The 17,943-nt window shown below is 47.2% G+C and overlaps 1 protein-coding gene across 1 annotated transcript; it reads left to right on the plus strand.

The window, feature by feature from the left end:
- Nucleotides 1-9,875: 9,875 nt before the first annotated feature.
- si:ch73-141c7.1 (coenzyme Q-binding protein COQ10 homolog, mitochondrial) lies at nucleotides 9,876-14,870 on the plus strand. The gene is made up of 5 exons (XM_029624454.2): nucleotides 9,876-10,096; nucleotides 11,221-11,373; nucleotides 11,642-11,834; nucleotides 13,518-13,619; nucleotides 14,308-14,870. Exons 1-5 carry the CDS (start codon nucleotides 9,993-9,995, stop codon nucleotides 14,470-14,472), a joined length of 717 nt encoding a protein of 238 aa, XP_029480314.2. The 5' UTR covers nucleotides 9,876-9,992; the 3' UTR covers nucleotides 14,473-14,870.
- The last annotated feature ends 3,073 nt before the right edge of the window (nucleotides 14,871-17,943 follow it).

A 17,943-nucleotide genomic window follows, 5' to 3' on the forward strand; every position in this document is an offset into this window, starting at 1 on the left:
CGAGCTATGGCCCCTGACCTAACCTACCATTACAGCACAGAGCGAGCTATGGCCTCTGACCTAACCTACCATTACAGCACAGAGCGAGCTATGGCCTCTGACCTAACCTACCATTACAGCACAGAGCGAGCTATGGCCTCTGACCTAACCTACCGTTACAGCACAGAGCGAGCTATGGCCTCAGACCTAACCTACAATTACAGCACAGAGCGAGCTATGGCCTCTGACCTAACATACAATTACAGCACAGAGCGAGCTATGGCCTCTGACCTAACCTACCATTACAGCACAGAGCGAGCTATAGCCTCAGATCTAACCTACCATTACAGCACAGAGCGAGCTATGGCCTCAGACCTAACCTACAATTACAGCACAGAGCGAGCTATGGCCTCTGACCTAACCTACCATTACAGCACAGAGCGAGCTATGGCCTCTGACCTAACCTGGCCTCTGACCTAACCTACCATTACAACACCAGAGCGAGCTATGGCCTCTGACCTAACCTACCATTACAGCACAAAGCGAGCTATGGCCTCTGACCTAACCTATCATTACAGCACAGAGCGAGCTATGGCCTCTGACCTAACCTACCATTACAGCACAGAGCGAGCTATGGCCTCAGACCTAACATACAATTACAGCACAGAGCGGCCTCTGACCTAACCTACCATTACAGCTATGGCCTCTGACCTACCCTACCATTAAAGCACAGAGCGAGCTATGGCCTCTGATCTAACCTACCATTACAGCACTGAGCGAGCTATGGCCTCTGACCTAACCTACCATTACAGCACAGAGCGAGCTATAGCCTCAGATCTAACCTACCATTACAGCACAGAGCGAGCTATGGCCTCAGACCTAACCTACAATTACAGCACAGAGCGAGCTATGGCCTCTGACCTAACCTACCATTACAGCACAGAGCGAGCTATGGCCTCTGACCTAACCTGGCCTCTGACCTAACCTACCATTACAACACCAGAGCGAGCTATGGCCTCTGACCTAACCTACCATTACAGCACAAAGCGAGCTATGGCCTCTGACCTAACCTATCATTACAGCACAGAGCGAGCTATGGCCTCTGACCTAACCTACCATTACAGCACAGAGCGAGCTATGGCCTCAGACCTAACATACAATTACAGCACAGAGCGAGCTATGGCCTCTGACCTACCCTACCATTAAAGCACAGAGCGAGCTATGGCCTCTGATCTAACCTACCATTACAGCACTGAGCGAGCTATGGCCTCTGACCTAACATACAATTACAGCACAGAGCGAGCTATGGCCTCAGACCTAACATACAATTACAGCACAGAGCGAGCTATGGCCTCTGACCTAACCTACCGTTACAGCACAGAGCGAGCTATGGCCTCTGATCTAACCTACCATTACAGCACAGAGCGAGCTATGGCCTCTGACCTAACCTACCATTACAGCACAGAGCGAGCTATGGCCTCTGATCTAACCTACCGTTACAGCACAGAGCGAGCTATGGCCTCAGACCTAACCTACAATTACAGCACAGAGCAAGCTATGGCCTCTGACCTAACATACAATTACAGCACAGAGCGAGCTATGGCCTCTGACCTAACCTACCATTACAGCACAGAGCGAGCTATGGCCTCAGATCTAACCTACCATTACAGCACAGAGCGACCTATGGCCTCAGACCTAACCTACAATTACAGCACAGAGCGAGCTATGGCCTCTGACCTAACCTGCAATTACAGCACAGAGCGAGCTATGGCCTCTGACCTAACCTGGCCTCTGACCTAACCTACCATTACAACACCAGAGCGAGCTATGGCCTCTGACCTAACCTACCATTACAGCACAAAGCGAGCTATGGCCTCTGACCTAACATACAATTACAGCACAGAGCGAGCTATGGCCTCTGACCTAACCTACCATTACAGCACAGAGCGAGCTATGGCCTCTGATCTAACCTACCATTACAGCACAGAGCGAGCTATGGCCTCTGACCTAACCTACCATTACAGCACAGAGCGAGCTATGGCCTCTGACCTAACCTACCATTACAGCACAGAGCGAGCTATGGCCTCTGACCTAACCTACCGTTACAGCACAGAGCGAGCTATGGCCTCAGACCTAACATACAATTACAGCACAGAGCGAGCTATGGCCTCTGACCTAACCTACCATTACAGCACAGAGCGAGCTATGGCCTCTGATCTAACCTACCATTACAGCACAGAGCGAGCTATGGCCTCTGACCTAACCTACCATTACAGCACAGAGCGAGCTATGGCCTCTGACCTAACCTACCATTACAGCACAGAGCGAGCTATGGCCTCTGACCTAACCTACCATTACAGCACAGAGCGAGCTATGGCCTCTGATCTAACCTACCATTACAGTACAGAGCGAGCTATGGCCTCAGATCTAACCTACCATTACAGCACAGAGCGAGCTATGGCCTCTGCCCTAACCTACCATTACAGCACAGAGCGAGCTATGGCCTCTGACCTAACCTACCATTACAGCACAGAGCGAGCTATGGCCTCAGACCTAACATACAATTACAGCACAGAACGAGCTATGGCCTCAGATCTAACCTACAATTATAGCACAGAGCAAGCTATGGCCTCTGACCTAACCTGGCCTCTGACCTAACCTACCATTACAGCACAGAGCGAGCTATGGCCTCAGATCTAACCTACCATTACAGCACAGAGTGAGCTATGGCCTCTGACCTAGCCTACCATTACAGCACAGAGCGAGCTATGGCCTCTGACCTAACATACAATTACAGCACAGAGCGAGCTATGGCCTCTGACCTAACCTACAATTACAGCACAGAGCGAGCTATGGCCTCTGACCTAACCTAACATTACAGCACAGAGCGAGCTATGGCCTCTGACCTAACCTACCATTACAGCACAGAGCGAGCTATGGCCTCAGACCTAACCTACAATTACAGCACAGAGCGAGCTCTGACCTAACCTACCATTACAGCACAGAGCGAGCTATGGCCTCTGACCTAACCTACCATAGTAGCCTAAGCTATAGGACATGAATTAATGTGGGAGGTCAACACACAGCATAGCCACAATTATTTTTATCAAACAGTGGATTAAAGCAATATTATTCTGAATGCCACTTATAGCACATAGCCCTATGGCCTTTGAATTTGGTAATACCAATATGGATATTTTTTTCTAGCCTGCAGTACAGTAGGTCATGTCATGTGACCCATGTCAACCTGCTATCATTTGCAAGTTGCCCTGAGTTTGTTTGAACCCACAGTTGGAGATAGTACCAGACAGCGTACTAAAGTCCAGGTTTGCATCATAACCAGACAGGCCGTCATCTTGTCTCAGTCATGCCCTCCGTCACGAAATACCCACCCACCCACCCACATCATGCATGGTGGGTTTGGACTTTGAATCTCCACAAGAGCAACACTGTGACAGTGTTGAGGACACTGCATTGGAATTTGACCATTCAATTGGGGGCGGAGCGCAGAGACCATAGGCAAAGCCATGTCAGGGCCTGTCTGGGCAGAGGCCCTGCCAGATTGAACACTGGCCCACCCATGCATAGGAGGTTCCTGGGATCTAATGTTGTATCACAATCATATGGTACCCCCCCTGCAATTCTAGAGCTAGCTAGTCATAAGTTATGTAAACTTTTCAAAAAGCCAAGGATAGGGAGTTTTATAAATTCATATCGAAATATGATCAACAAATTCTAAATGGTCTGACTGAGCTGCACACCTGGTTCCAGGAGGATCAGTATGGACTAATGAGAGCAGCAGTGGCCTGCCTGATAGGGTATAGGACTTATGCACTGAAATAATCACTGCTGACCCCATGTAATCACTATCATATCTCTGTTGAGGATGCTGGATTGTGGAGAGGTCAGGAATTACAATTCCTTATTTAAGTTTTGGACAGCTGCAGCCCTGACATTTTCCCCTAACTTCAATAGACTACTCAGGGCCAACATCACCCTTCCTATGACTTCATGAAGTGTTGAGAGACTCTTCTCCACTCCAGGCCGTATCTTGCATGCTGACTGCTCTGTTGTCCTTTGAAAGGACTCTTTGGACTACAGTATGATTAAATAATCTCAATTTTCAACACCAAGCCTAGGCATCTACGCCTTATGCTGTAAAATGTGAAACACAAGAAAGGTCAACCTGAATACTGTTTATTTATGATTTAGCCTAATGTTTTCATCCCTGACTTGGTAGGCCAGGCCTATATGTGTTTGATTCAAAGTGAGCTACTGTATTCATATCAGATTCGAAGGTAAGACCTAGATGCAGGCAACGTCGGATAAACAACAGTTTAATAATCCAACAGGGGCAGGCAAAAGACAGGTCAAGAGCAGTCAGGAGTCAGTAATCCAGAGGAGGCATAGGTACAGGACGGCAGGCAGGCTCAGGGTCAGGGGCAGGCAGAATGGTCAGGCAGGCATCCTCAGTGTCAGGGGCAGGCAGAGTGGTCAGGCAGGCGCTCAGAGGTAGGACAGGCAAGGTTCAAAACCAGGAGGGTGAGAAAAAGAGAGACTGGGGAAAAGCAGGAGCTGAGAGAAACACGCTGGTTGACTTGACAAACAAGACGAACTGGCACAGACAGACAACACAGGTATAAATACACAGGCGATAATGGGGAAGATGGGTGACACCTGGAGGGGAGTGGAGACAAGCACAAGGACAGGTGAAACACATCAGCGTGTGACAGTATCCCCCCTCTAGGGGGCACATACCTGGTTGACTGGGGTGCCGGTGCTGGAAGTTGGCGATGAGGGCTGGGTCCAGGATGTCTCTAGTGGGGACCCAGCACCTCTCCTCCGGTCCTGGGGGTGGAACCCAGAGGACAGGCTGGCCGACGACCCAATGAGTGTGCAGAACACCTTCCAGAACCGGGACGAGAACTCAGGACCCCGGTCGGAGACCATGTCCACGGGCAGTCCATGGATCCGGGAGACATGCTGCACCATGAGTTGGGCTGTCTTCTTGGCCGAGGGTAGTTTGGGGAGAGGAATGAAGTGGGCAGCTTTGGAAAACCGGTCGACCACAGTCAGGATGGCAGTGTTGCCCTGACATGGCGGGAGACCCGCGATGAAATCCAGAGATATGTGGGATCAGGGACGGTGAGGGACAGGCAGTGGTCGCAGAAGGCCAGCCGGAACTTGTTGAGGAGTCTTGTTCTGAGCGCAGACCACGACAAACGCGGTGACATCCGGAACCATGATAGGCCACCAAAAGCATTGTCGCACGAAGGCCAGGGTCCGATGGGAGCAGGCAGGCAAGCCTGGAGGAATGGGCCCACTCCAGAACTGCGGAGCAGGCAGCGTCAGGCACAAACATCCGGTTATCTGGGCCCCCTAAGGGTTTGGCTGCGACCGCTGCGCCTCTTGTTTCCCTGTATCCCAGCTGATTGCCATCACGAGGTGGGAAGGATTGTGTCGGGCTCCAGTGTGGTAACCGTGGGGCTATAGCAGCGAGACAGGGCATCCGGCTTGACGTTCTTGAACCCCGGACGGTAATAGGGAAAAGTTGAACCGGGTAAACAGCAGGGCACATCTCGCTTGCCTGGAGTTGAGGCGCTTGGAGGTGTGGAGATACTCCAGGTTTTTGTGGTCGGTCCATACAATGAACGGCTGTTCCGCCCCTTCCAGCCAGTGCGCCCATTCCTCCAACGCCATCTTCACCGCGAGAAGCTCTTGATTCCCCACATCGTAGTTCCTCTTCGTGGCATTGAGGCGGTGGGAGAAGAAGGTGCAGGGATGCAGCTTAAGGTCCAGGGCAGAATGTTGGGACAGGACAGCCCCCACTCCGACATCCGATGCATCAGCCTCCACCACGGACTGACGGGAAGGGTCAGGATGAACTAAGGTAGGAGCAGTGGTGAAGTGGTGTTTGAGGTCCCAGAATGCCCGGTCAGCAGCAGAGGATCACGTGAACGGAACCTTGGTAGAGGTGAGTGCAGACAGGGGGGGAAGCCAGGGTGCTGTAACCTTGGATAAAACTGCAATAAATGTTGGAAAACTCTAGGAAACGTTGCAGCTGGGGGGGGGGGGGGGCAGGAGAAGACGAGGATGTCATCAATGTAGACGAAGACTAACCGGTTCAACATGTTGCGGAGAACATAATTTACCAGAGCCTGGAACACAGGAGGGGCATTGGTGAGGCCATAGGGCATGGCCAGACACTCGTAGTGGCCGCTGGCCATCTTGAAGGCAGTCTTCCACTCATCCTCCTCTCATGTCCGCACCAAGTGGTAGGCGTTCCGTAGATTCAGCTTGTAAAACACAGTGGCCAACTGGAGCAGCTCAAAGGACGAGGAAATGAGTGGTAGCGGGTAACGGTTCTTAACTGTAATGTATTTGAGTCCCAGGTAGTCAATGCACGGGCGCAGGGTCTTGTCCTTTTTCTCCACGAAGAAGAACCCTGCGCCGGCGGGAGAGGAAGAGGGATGGATAAATTCAGCAGATAGGGAGTCCCCAATGTAGGTCTCCATAGCCTTAGTCTCCGGTACCGACAGAGAGTACAGACAACCCCGGGGTGACGTGTTGCTAGGGAGAAGGTCAATCCCGCAGTCATAGGGTCGGTGCGGCGGAAGCGACGTGGCCCAGGCTTTGCTGAACACCTCCCGGAGGTCCTGGTATTCCGCGGAGATGGTGGAGAGGTCCGGGGCACCTTCCGAGCCCACAGGAAGTCGTCACGGGGCATGCTGCGCTGACTTCAGACAATGGGCGTGGCAGAACAGACTCCGGCCCATGATGGCACCCGTAGACCAGTTGATGAGGGGATTGTGTCGCTGGAGCCAGGAGAATCCAAAAACCACGGGAATCTGAGGAGACTTAAGCAGAAATTGAATAGTCTCGCTGTGATTCCCTGACACCCGTAGGTTTATGGGAGTGGTATTATGAGTGACCCGGCCTATAGAGCACCCGTCCAGTGCTCTAACATCCATGGGAATGAAGAGGGGCTGAATGGGGATGTTCAGCTTGGAAGCCAGGGTAGCGTCCAAAAATCTGTCATCGGCCCCAGAGTCAATGAGGATCCGGATAGATTTAGACTGGTTTTCCCACAGCAGAATGGCATGAAAAGGGGTGCGAGCAAGGGAAGCAGAAAAGTTTCCCATATGACCACCAGAGTACTCACTCCTACTGGTGAGCCTGGTCTTTTAAAGGACAAGAGGCCACAAAATGACCCAAAGTCCCGCAATACAGACAACTCTTTGTGTTGATCCTGTGTTGCCATTCCGCTGATAACAGCCCAGCTCTGCCTAGTTGCATAGACTTGGGAAGAGGTGACTCAGCAGTCTTTGGTGACTCTCGGCAAAGGGATCGTCGGGGACTTCCGGGATGACTCTGAGGCAAGGTGGAATCCCTGGACGAGCGAGCTTCATCGAATTTCCTCTCCTTCCGTCATTCCCGTAATCGCCCAGCCATTCGGATGGTCAAAGCGATAAGGGAATCGAGATCCATAGGTAACTCCTCCGAGACGCCGTATAGGAACATATCGAACAGCGCTTCCTGGTTCCTAGCACTCGCTGCTGCCAACGTGCGGAAATCCACCGCATAGTCGGCCACACTGTGGGAGTCCTGCTGAAGCTGGATTAGTTTACGTGCAGCTTCTCTCCCGGAGAACGGGGCATCAAAAACCTTCTTCACCTCTCCCACGAACCCCTCCACGCTAACGCATATGGCCGGCTGTTGTTTCCATACAGCAGTAGCACAGATGAGAGCCCTCCTTGACATCAGGTTGATGAGGTAGGCTATCTTGGAGCAATCCGAGGGGAAGGAGGGCTGAAGCTCGCAGATGAGGGAACATTGAGCTAGAAACGCCAGACAGGTGCTCGACTCTCCATTGAAGCGTTTCGAGGGAGATAAGCAGGGCTCCCGAGAAGGTGGAGTGACTGATGAGATGGCGCTGCTAACAGCTGAGTTACAGAGGGGCTGTGGGGTTACCACTGTGGTAGGCTGCCTCCCAGACAACCAGCGGAATTGCGGCAGCAAAATGTCCAATGCCCGGTCATGACGTTCAGCCAACGTTTGAACCCCCTCCATAAGACCACGAAGCAATTCTTCATGCCTACTGATGGTGGCTCCTTGGGAGGAGATGGTGGTGCACAGCTGGTCCAGGTCTGCTGGATCAGTCATGTCCAGTTCGTACTATCAGGTTTGAAGGTAAGACCCAGATGCAGACAACGTCGAATAAACAACAGTTTACTAATCCAACAGGGGCAGGCAAAAGACAGGTCAAGAGCAGTCAGGAGTCAGTAATCCAGAGGAGGCAAAGGTACAGGACGGCAGGCAGGCTCAGGGAGGGGGTGGAGACAAGCACAAGGCCAGGTGAAACAGATCAGGTTGTGACAATTCATGTATGATGATTTCATGTTTTCATGCCTGCCTTGGTAGGCCAGGTTTATGTTTGCTGATTGAAGTGAGCTAGTCATTTCATACCTGCCATACAGTCCAAGGTGTAACCCTATAGGCTTTGTATTGTATTGTGTGTGGCTGTTTTCAAATGGTAAAAATGGTGGGCTTTCTTTTGGGCTGAATGAAAACACCTTCAGGGCTTTCTATTCTTCCTTCCTTCCCAATCGTCTCTCCTCCTCTTCTCTCTCTCTGAATATGTAGGGGATAGACACGCTGTATATTTCATTATGTTGTAAGCGGTTGTGTAGTTACGCAGTTGTGCACTTTGCGCGGACTACTTTGCAATAATAACGTGCTCGTTTGTCAAGGGAAATTTGTGATGTTTCCTGGTCACATTTATCCTGTGTTGTGTGTTAAATTATGTACTGTGATTGTACACATTTTCACTTAAATATGTTGGGGGGGATTTGTGCTGTATTATTACTGGAAAATGTTGGCACAGCCACTTTTACTTGTGTCCAGCCCAGTGAAGGTTCTAGCTTGTATGGCTCCCTGGGCGAACCCCCTTCACCCCCCACTCCCCCAAAAGAACAATTCTGCACTAACTGTAATTTTAATTCAGACATTTGGAACAACACAAATAAATAATATAATTTAAAACTATATAAATATAAAAAATATATACAAAAATAAGACTAATATCAAAAAGAAATAACAAATAGAAACACATTTTTGTTGATTTGCACTGGAGCATCAATACATTACCCATCCTCCAACACTGTCAACCAAGAGTCAAGACTAAACCAATTCACCTTGGTGGTGTGCAGTCTGCTTTTATATTATTCTTAACGATTTCACACAAACCAGAAAAAAATGCAACAATATGTCTGTGGAACTATATATTCACAGTACTATGAATGAATTGTGGTTTATTTGGTAGCATTTCCTAGTGTGACTGATTTTACTAATTGCATTTGTACTGTACAAAGTTAGAGGCGCGCTATTTGATAGATTCCACTGCTCCCCCTACCTTGGGCTTCCAGTGGGGAGACCTGAGGTCAACCTGCCCTCGTCCCCCCTCCCCATCTCGCACTTCTGAGTGGGAGACCCTCCCAGGCAGTAGCCTGCCTAGCTCACAAACTAGACTCAGGGCGCCCACTCCGACAAGGTTAATTGACCCACAGTCCCACACGGTGACATGATATCATTGACGTGAAGTGCAAATGAGCGATATCGAAAACTCATGGCGCAAATAGTTTTCATACCTGCAGTCGACAACTGGAATGAGAGTGCGTGCGTGTGTGTACGAGAGAGAGAGAGAGACAGTTCTATATGCCGAACAGAAAAAACTGAAACTACCCAAAATAATGAATGGTCTGTATGGGAATTCACAGCTTGATGATTGATTGATCAATCATGAATACTCAATAGCATATAACACTCCTATCTTTCGTTCCGATTGGTTGTCTGACATATACCCCCCCTCCACGTCACACATTTTTGGTCCATTTTATGCAACCTGAGTGACACATGATTTTATAGCAGACCTTGGACAAAGCCGGGCTACGCCGGGAGTAAACGAACGCTTCTCTTCAAAATTTTAAGAATTTGCATTCCCACAAACCTCGAGCATGGCCATCAAAACCACCCCTCTTCTTTTCCGGGCACTGGTTGAGATGTCTGAAGTACACTCTTCAAAAGTTGTACGAGGAAATTCCAACAGAGCAAATATCAGGTAAGTGCAAAAATGCCGGTGAGCGATCCTCCAGCAAGTTTGCAACAACCGGTGACGTGTAGGCTATTTTGATCATTCCTCAACTAGCTTATTTATTTTTCACAATGGTTGAATACAACGGCAATAAAATTTTAAAATAAAATGTACATAAAATAATGTTTTAAATCTGAGACGCTCCCCCTAGGGTTTGCAGGTGGGCAGCAGAGAGGTAAATGATAAACTAACAAAATAAAAAACAAAAACAAAAAAATGTAGAGAAGTTAGCTGGATGTCCGGTTACAATTAAGATTGGTAAAATCCTGAGCTAATTTGGAACAAATAATAGTGCAGTACAATTGAACATGTTAAGAATTATGGGGGGAAAAAATCCAAATGGTTTATATTGCGAAGTGACAAGATGCACATCTCGCGCTTTATAACGGTTTGTTCTATATTGGCGTACATTAGGCTACATAATTACAACATGTCTGTTTCTCTGAATGTCAGGCAGTAGGCTCAAATGTCTTTCTCTCCCCAGTAAGAGGCAGCCTACCTGTCTCCCAGACTCTGACCAGCAGAATCAACCATTCCTCTGTATTATGTTTAGAATACAAATTTGAAGGCTAGAATTGTGGGGGGCAGGAAATGTTCCCTCATGATGAAAAGGGGGGCATGCAGAGCCGTGGGAAGTAGGGCCCCCTTAAACAATATTTAGACCTTTTACTACTCCTGTATTAGGGGTGCGGGGGGGCAGGTCTTCTAGGCTCCTACACAAGGTGCATTCAACATGCTCTGTTCATAACCCTCAGGTGTTTTACTTTATCCATCAAATTCATCTGAGTTCAGTAACTATTTTAGATAGGCCTACTACATAGTGGAAGCTATAGAGCTTTTTGAAAGGGTTTGATCTGATCTCATTGTTTTTAAGTCTGGGATTTAAACACACAACCAGACTATTTTCACCAAACTGGGACAATCATTTAGATTGTCTTTGTTATGATACTTTAAAACTGTTATTTTTTTATTCTGGAGTTTGTAAAGATTGACTATCAAACAGGTTTAGTCACCTGCTGTGGTGACTTTTTTTAAGACCAGTGTGCTTTACCAAAGATGAACACATTTTCTCCCTCTTCTCCTCCTCCCAGACACCTGGGCAGCTGTGTGGTCCTGTCAGCATGGCGTGCCGCCCTTCCGCTATCCTCCCCCCTCCTCCGGACCACACCGTTCCGCAGCTTCATTAACCTGGCTGCCGCCATCACTGCCCGCAGGATGGAGTACTCTGAGAGCCGCACACTAGGGTGAGACATCATCACACACCCACAACTCCTCTCTGCCCCTCTGTCTTGTCAGCCCCTGTTGACCAGAGGTGACTCTAAAGCCCCACTTTCCTATTCTCAACTTCAATGACCTTCAGTTAACATGTGGTTGGCTTGAAATAGAGCGGAGCATATTGTATCTTTCCTATATCACAGTCCAATGTTTACTCCTGACTTAGTATTTTTGAAGTGTACATGGGTAGTCCTTTGAGCATCTTCTTGATGGATCCCCCTCTCCTTCCCCATCCAGGTACACTCCAGAGCAGATGTACAGTGTGGTGGCCAGTGTGGACCAGTACCAGCACTTTGTCCCTTGGTGTAAGAAGTCCCGGGTCGTGAAGGGAAAGAACGGGGATGTCCGGGCCTACCTGGAGATTGGGTTCCCTCCCATCGTGGAGCGTTATACCTCAGAGGTCACGGTTGTCCCAAACCACCAAGTCAGGGTAAGCCCCGATAACATTGTACAACACGGTTTATAGCACGAAGAGGGTAGACATCCTGTATGAATATGGAAATTGTGCCCTATTTAGAGTGCCTTCAGAAAGTATTCACACCCCTTGACTTATTCCACATTTTGTTACACCCTGAATTCAAAACGGATAAAAAATAATAATTCTTACCCATCTACACACAATACCCCATAATAACAAAGTGAAAACATGATATTTTAGCTAATTTATTAAATTAAATACAGAAATATATATTTTAAGTCAACATATGTTAGAATTGTTTTTGGCAGTGATTACAGCTGTGAGTCTTTCTGAGTAAATCTAAGAGCTTTGCACACCTGGATTGTACAATATTTGCACATAAAAAAAAAAATCAAGCTCTGTCAAGTTGGTTGTTGATCATTGCTAGACAGCCATTTCCAAGTTTTGCCATAGATTTTTAAGACTATTTTTAAGTCAAACTGTAACTCTGACGCTCAGGAATATTCACTGTCTTCTTTGGCCTTGTGTTTTATGCTATTGTCATGCTGAATTTAGATGGGGGTTTTTTCCCCCGTGTCTGGGAATCCTGTAGGATTTTGTCTGTGCTTAGCTCTATTCTGTTTATTTTTATCCTAAAACTCACTAGTCCTTGCCAATGACAAGCATACTCATAACATAATGCAGCCACCACCATGCTTGAAAATATGTAGAGTGTTATGACGTGTTATGTTTTGGGGCAAATCCAACACACTTTGTATTCAGGACATAAAATTGATTTCTTTGCCACTTTTTGCAGTTTTCCTTTAGTGCCTTATTGCAAACAGGATGCAAGTTTTGGAATATTTTATTTTGTACAGGCTTCCTTATTTTTACTCTGTCAATGATGTTAATATTGTGGAGTAACTACACTGTTGTTCCATTGTCTGTTTTCTCCTGTCACAGCCATTAAACTCTGTTTTAATGTCACCATTAGACTCATGGTGAAATCTCTGAGCAGTTTTCTTCCTCTCTGGCAACTGAGTTAGGAAGGACGCCTGTATCTTTGTAGTGACTGGGTGTCTTGATACACCATCCAAAATGTAATTGATAACAAAACCATGCTCAAAGGGACATTCAATGTCTGCTTATCAATACCAATAGGTTCCCTTAAACACTATGGCACACAGTGAGTCCATGCAACTTATGTGACTTGTTTAGCAACATTTTTACTCCTGAACTTATTTAGGCTTGTTGTTACAAAGGGGTTGAATACTTATTAACTCAAGACATTAAAGCTTAACATTTTATACATTTGTTCAAATTTCTAAAAATGTAATTCTACTTTGACATTATGGGGTATTGTGTGTTGGCCAGTGACACAATCCCAATGTAATTCATTTTCAATTCAGGCTGTAACACAACAAAATGTTGGAACAGTCAAGGGGTGTGAATACTTTCTGAAGGCATATCATGTGGCATTTCAGTACTCTAACCTGTGGGATTTAAATGTACTGTGGGACCGGATGAATGGGTTAAATCGTCTGTAATACATTGATTAGATCCTCCTAGGGGATAAATACTAAGTCGTTTTTTTTTTAATCACCTAGCTGCTAACATTGTGCTCCTACGTCCATAGAGCATGGATTAGAGCGGCTTTGTCGGCCATGTCCTGGACAAGAGCAGTGTGTAATGATGAGTGTGCATGTTGTCACACAGGCCGTGTGTACAGACGGATCCCTCTTCAGCCACCTGGAGACGATATGGAGGTTTGCCCCTGCGGCCGAGGACCAACCAGACTCCTGCAACATCGACTTCCATGTGAGTACCACCATTTTGTCCACCAGAACAGTTTCATTTGGTGTCAGCCTGAGACTAAAAGTCAGCAAGGTTAGATAATAGCCCACTGAAGTACACGTCGTCTTAGTGTTAACATTTATGAATGTTACGTCGGTCTACTCACGCGAACATGAGTGATTACTAATGAACTTTAGGGCTTGAGATCAAATTGCCTGCCAGGGGATAGTTTTATACCGGGCCTTGCATTTCTCTCAACCTATAAAGATACTTTTTGTTGTTGGAGGAAGTAGTTGAGTAAAGGCAATTAGGGTTTTATTTATATCCAGTACAGTTGTTAGTGTTCCTAGTCTCTTCATATATCTGGCCAGAGAGGTCATAGCGATATCTCTCCCTCTCTACTTCGTGACCCAGATATTGGGACAGGTTGCCTGTAGTGGAAATGGGGTGAGGGAGATGGGAGGACAGACTGTCTTTTTGGACGGCCTCATTTAAAAAAAGGCCTTTTGGCAGGAATAATGAATAGTATGGAATGAGTTCATTGTTTGTCTTTCAGCCAGCCATTAAATCAGGAATACAGATGGCGGTCCCTCGTTTGGATATGAGCACTGTCCTCAAAGGGAACAATACTCCTCAGATGGATAGGTAGACTTGTGTCAGCAGCATGGTTATGGCGTTTGAGTGTACTTATTTTCTCCCCTTCTCTCTTCAGATCTGCTTCGAGTTCAGGTCCCCGCTGCACTCCCAGCTGGCCACCCTGTTCTTTGACGAGGTGGTGAAGCAGATGGTGAATGCCTTTGAGTCGCGGGCAGCCAAACTATATGGGGGCCACCGCGGTCCCCTCCAGGAGGTGCCAACAAGGAGGCGAGCAGCATGAGAAGACGCCTACCTGGCCTCTCACTCACCGACACATGGACTAAGTCCCACTCCCTACCACCACCACCTGAAACCCCTCACCACTCTATTTCAACATGGAATGCATTATGCAAGAGACTGGGTCTTCTCTTTTGGATTTTGTTATGTACACAAAAGCACCTATTTATTTGCATTACAGAAACGTTAATTTACTTGACTGTACATACTATTTTTATTTGGGATGGAAGTGGATGTTTGTTAAATGTTCGTGTTTGAAAGGGACCTGCTTATATGCGTTACAGCAGATGAAGTGACTCCTTTGCGGTGTTCAGAAACATCTGAGCGGTCAGCTTTTTCTTCCGACACTAATACAACTTTTTTTGGTGTGTGACTGAAATTAAAGCTCATATTTTGATACTCTTTGTGCCTCATGCATTTATTTTGTATGTTGTCAACTGCGTGTCTTCTGTTCATTGTTGATTACTGTAATCGTCAAGATGGAGCTAGGTTAAAGTTGGTAGGATTACAGATGTGTAGAAAGTATTGTTTCAACAGCCAAGAGAACAACTCGGCTCCATTAAGAGAAAGTTGTCCTGTTGTAACCTGTTTTCCTACTGTCTACCAATGTTCTGTTCCATCAGGACCGTTCCAGGAAGGCACATGACTTGAGAATTAGTTGTGTAAGAGCCAGGAAGGAACACAAAAGCCCTGAAGACTGATTGTAAACTGACCTGACACTTTTAGGCTATTTGCCAAGAGATGAAAGACAATTCAAATGTAAACCCTGTAGCATATTTGCTGGCTTACTGGTGCTCTTCCATGCTGTCCCTAGGATGGGTGAGTGGGTTAAGTCGCTGATGTGGTCCCCCCCACCCCAGTGACTCAGCCCCTGTAATAGGGTTAGAGGCAGATAATCCCAGTGGAGAGAGGGGAACTGGCCAGGCAGAGACAGCAAGGGCAGTTTGTTGCTCCAGTGCCTTTCCGTTCACCTTCACACTGCCGGGCCAGACTACACTCAATCATAGGACCTACTGAAGAGATGAGTCTTCAAACACTTAAAGGTTAAACAGTCTGCGTCTCTTACATGGGTAGGCAGACCATTCCATAAAAATTGAGCTCTATAGGAGAAAGTTAATGAATTTATTTGCAAATTATGGTGGAAAATAAACAAGTTTCTCAATACATTGTTATATACCCTTTGTTGGCAATGACAGAGGTCAAATGTTTTCTGTAAGTCTTCAAGGTTTTCACACTTGCTGGTATTTTGGCCCATTCCTCCATGCAGATCTCCTCTAGAGCAGTGATGTTTTTGGGCTGTTGCTGGGCAACACGGACTTTCAACTCCCTCAAGATTTTCTATGGGGTTGTGGACAGGTGTCTTTTATACTGATAAGTTCAAACAGGTGCCATTAATACAGGTAACGAGTGGACCTCTTAAAGAAGTTACAGGTCTGTGAGAGCCAGAAATCTTGCTTGTTTGTAGGTGACCAAATATGTATTTTCCAACAATTTGCAAATAAATACATTAAAAATCCTACAATGTGATTTTCTGGATTTTTTTCTCATTTTGTCTGTCATAGTTGAAGTGTACCTATGATGAAAATTACAGGCCTCATCTTTTTAAGTGGGAGAACTTGCACAATTGGTGGCTGACTAAATACTTTTTTGCCCCACTATGTCTGAAACACAGGCTTCCAGCGAGGGCAATTTTGGGGCTTCACCATGTTTCATCAAAATGTACAGCTGTGTGTCATCCGCATAGCAGTGAAAGTTAACATGTTTTCAAATGACATCCCCAAGAGATAAAATATAATGAAAACAATAGTGGTCCTAAAACAGAACCTTGAGGAACACTGAAATTTACAGTTGATTTGTCAGAGGACAAACCAAGACACAAACATATCTTTCCGACAGATAAGATCTAAACCAGGCCAGAACTTGTCCGTGTAGACCAATTTCGGTTTCCAATCTCCAAAAGAATGTGGTGATCGACGGTATCAAAAGCAGCACTAAGGTCTAGGAGCACGAGGACAGACTTTACTTTTCATTACTCTTTTCAAAGCAGGTTCATTTGTCTTTTTGAGCAAGTCTGTATTTTCCCTCTGTTAACCACAAAGTTTCCAGCATCTTGTGCTTTGACAAGTGCACAATATACAGAGGAAGACTGGGCTGAGAAACAATACAGAATGATGCTGCAGGAAAGGTTTCAGAAGGCTTTGAGAATGAAGGGTATTGCAGTCTTTTTTCTGGCACTATGCTGCTGTCTGTCTGACACAGGGTCAGGGAGACCACAAGGACCAGAAAGAATGCTGCACATCTGACACTGGTCCTCTGATGAAAGAACTGATCTCTATTGGAGAGAAACTAGGAGCCATGGGGGAGAAACTGGGAACTATGGGGGATAACAAGACTCATGGAGACCCGGTTACAAACCAGTGCGAATGAAGTGGAGGAGCTGAAGAGACTAACTGGAGGTAATATAGCGCTTTTCACATGTCACCAACCTCCTATCCACCCATTGCCTCTATTACAGGGATGATCCTATATTTAACAGCCTCTGATCTTTGACGATATTAATACAACTGACAGTTCAAGATAGATAATCTCATCCATCCTGTATCTCTCTCCGGGAGACAGGCACAGGGGGACACTGGACCTCTCACATGCCCCTGCAGTACAAGGTCTCTCCGGGAGACAGGCACAGGGGACACTGGACCTCTCACATGCCCCTGCAGTACAAGGTCTCTCTGGGAGACAGGCACAGGGGACACTGGACCTCTCACATGCCCCTGCAGTACAAGGTCTCTCCGGGAGACAGGCACAGGGGGACACTGGACCTCTCACATGCCCCTGCAGTACAAGGTCTCTCCGGGAGACAGGCACAGGGGACACTGGACCTCTCACATGCCCCTGCAGTACAAGGTCTCTCGAGGAGACAGGCACAGGGGACACTGGACCTCTCACCGCTCCCATGCCCCTGCAGTACAAGGTCTCTCCGGGAGACAGGCACAGGGGACACTGGACCTCTCACCGCTCCCATGCCCCTGCAGTACAAGGTCTCTCCGGGAGACAGGCACAGGGGACACTGGACCTCTCACCGCTCCCATGCAGTACAAGGTCTTCTCAAACCTACAACCCTGCCACAGGTACTAGATATTATCTGTGTGTGTTGCATCATGTGTTGTGTTTAGTAAACGCTATGTCCCTACAGGTATCTTCACTGCCACTGTCAAAGGAATTTACTACTTCTGTTTCACGATGATGAACAACCTGAACACCCCTCCTAATTCTGTGGTGTGCTTGACCAAGAATGGCCAGAGGCTGGTGTCTGTCTGGGGCACTGTAGGAACCGATGCCCATGACAGTGGCAGCAACTCAGTGGTCATTCCTCTGGAGGTGGGAGATCATGTCCATGTTGAGTTACAGGATAACAGGCTGGTCTATGACAACACCTTCAGCGGATTCCTGCTCTTCCCCATGTTTACATGGAACA

The sequence above is a fragment of the Oncorhynchus nerka genome, linkage group LG21 (genome assembly GCF_034236695.1).
Source record: "Oncorhynchus nerka isolate Pitt River linkage group LG21, Oner_Uvic_2.0, whole genome shotgun sequence".
Lineage (NCBI taxonomy): Eukaryota > Metazoa > Chordata > Actinopteri > Salmoniformes > Salmonidae > Oncorhynchus > Oncorhynchus nerka.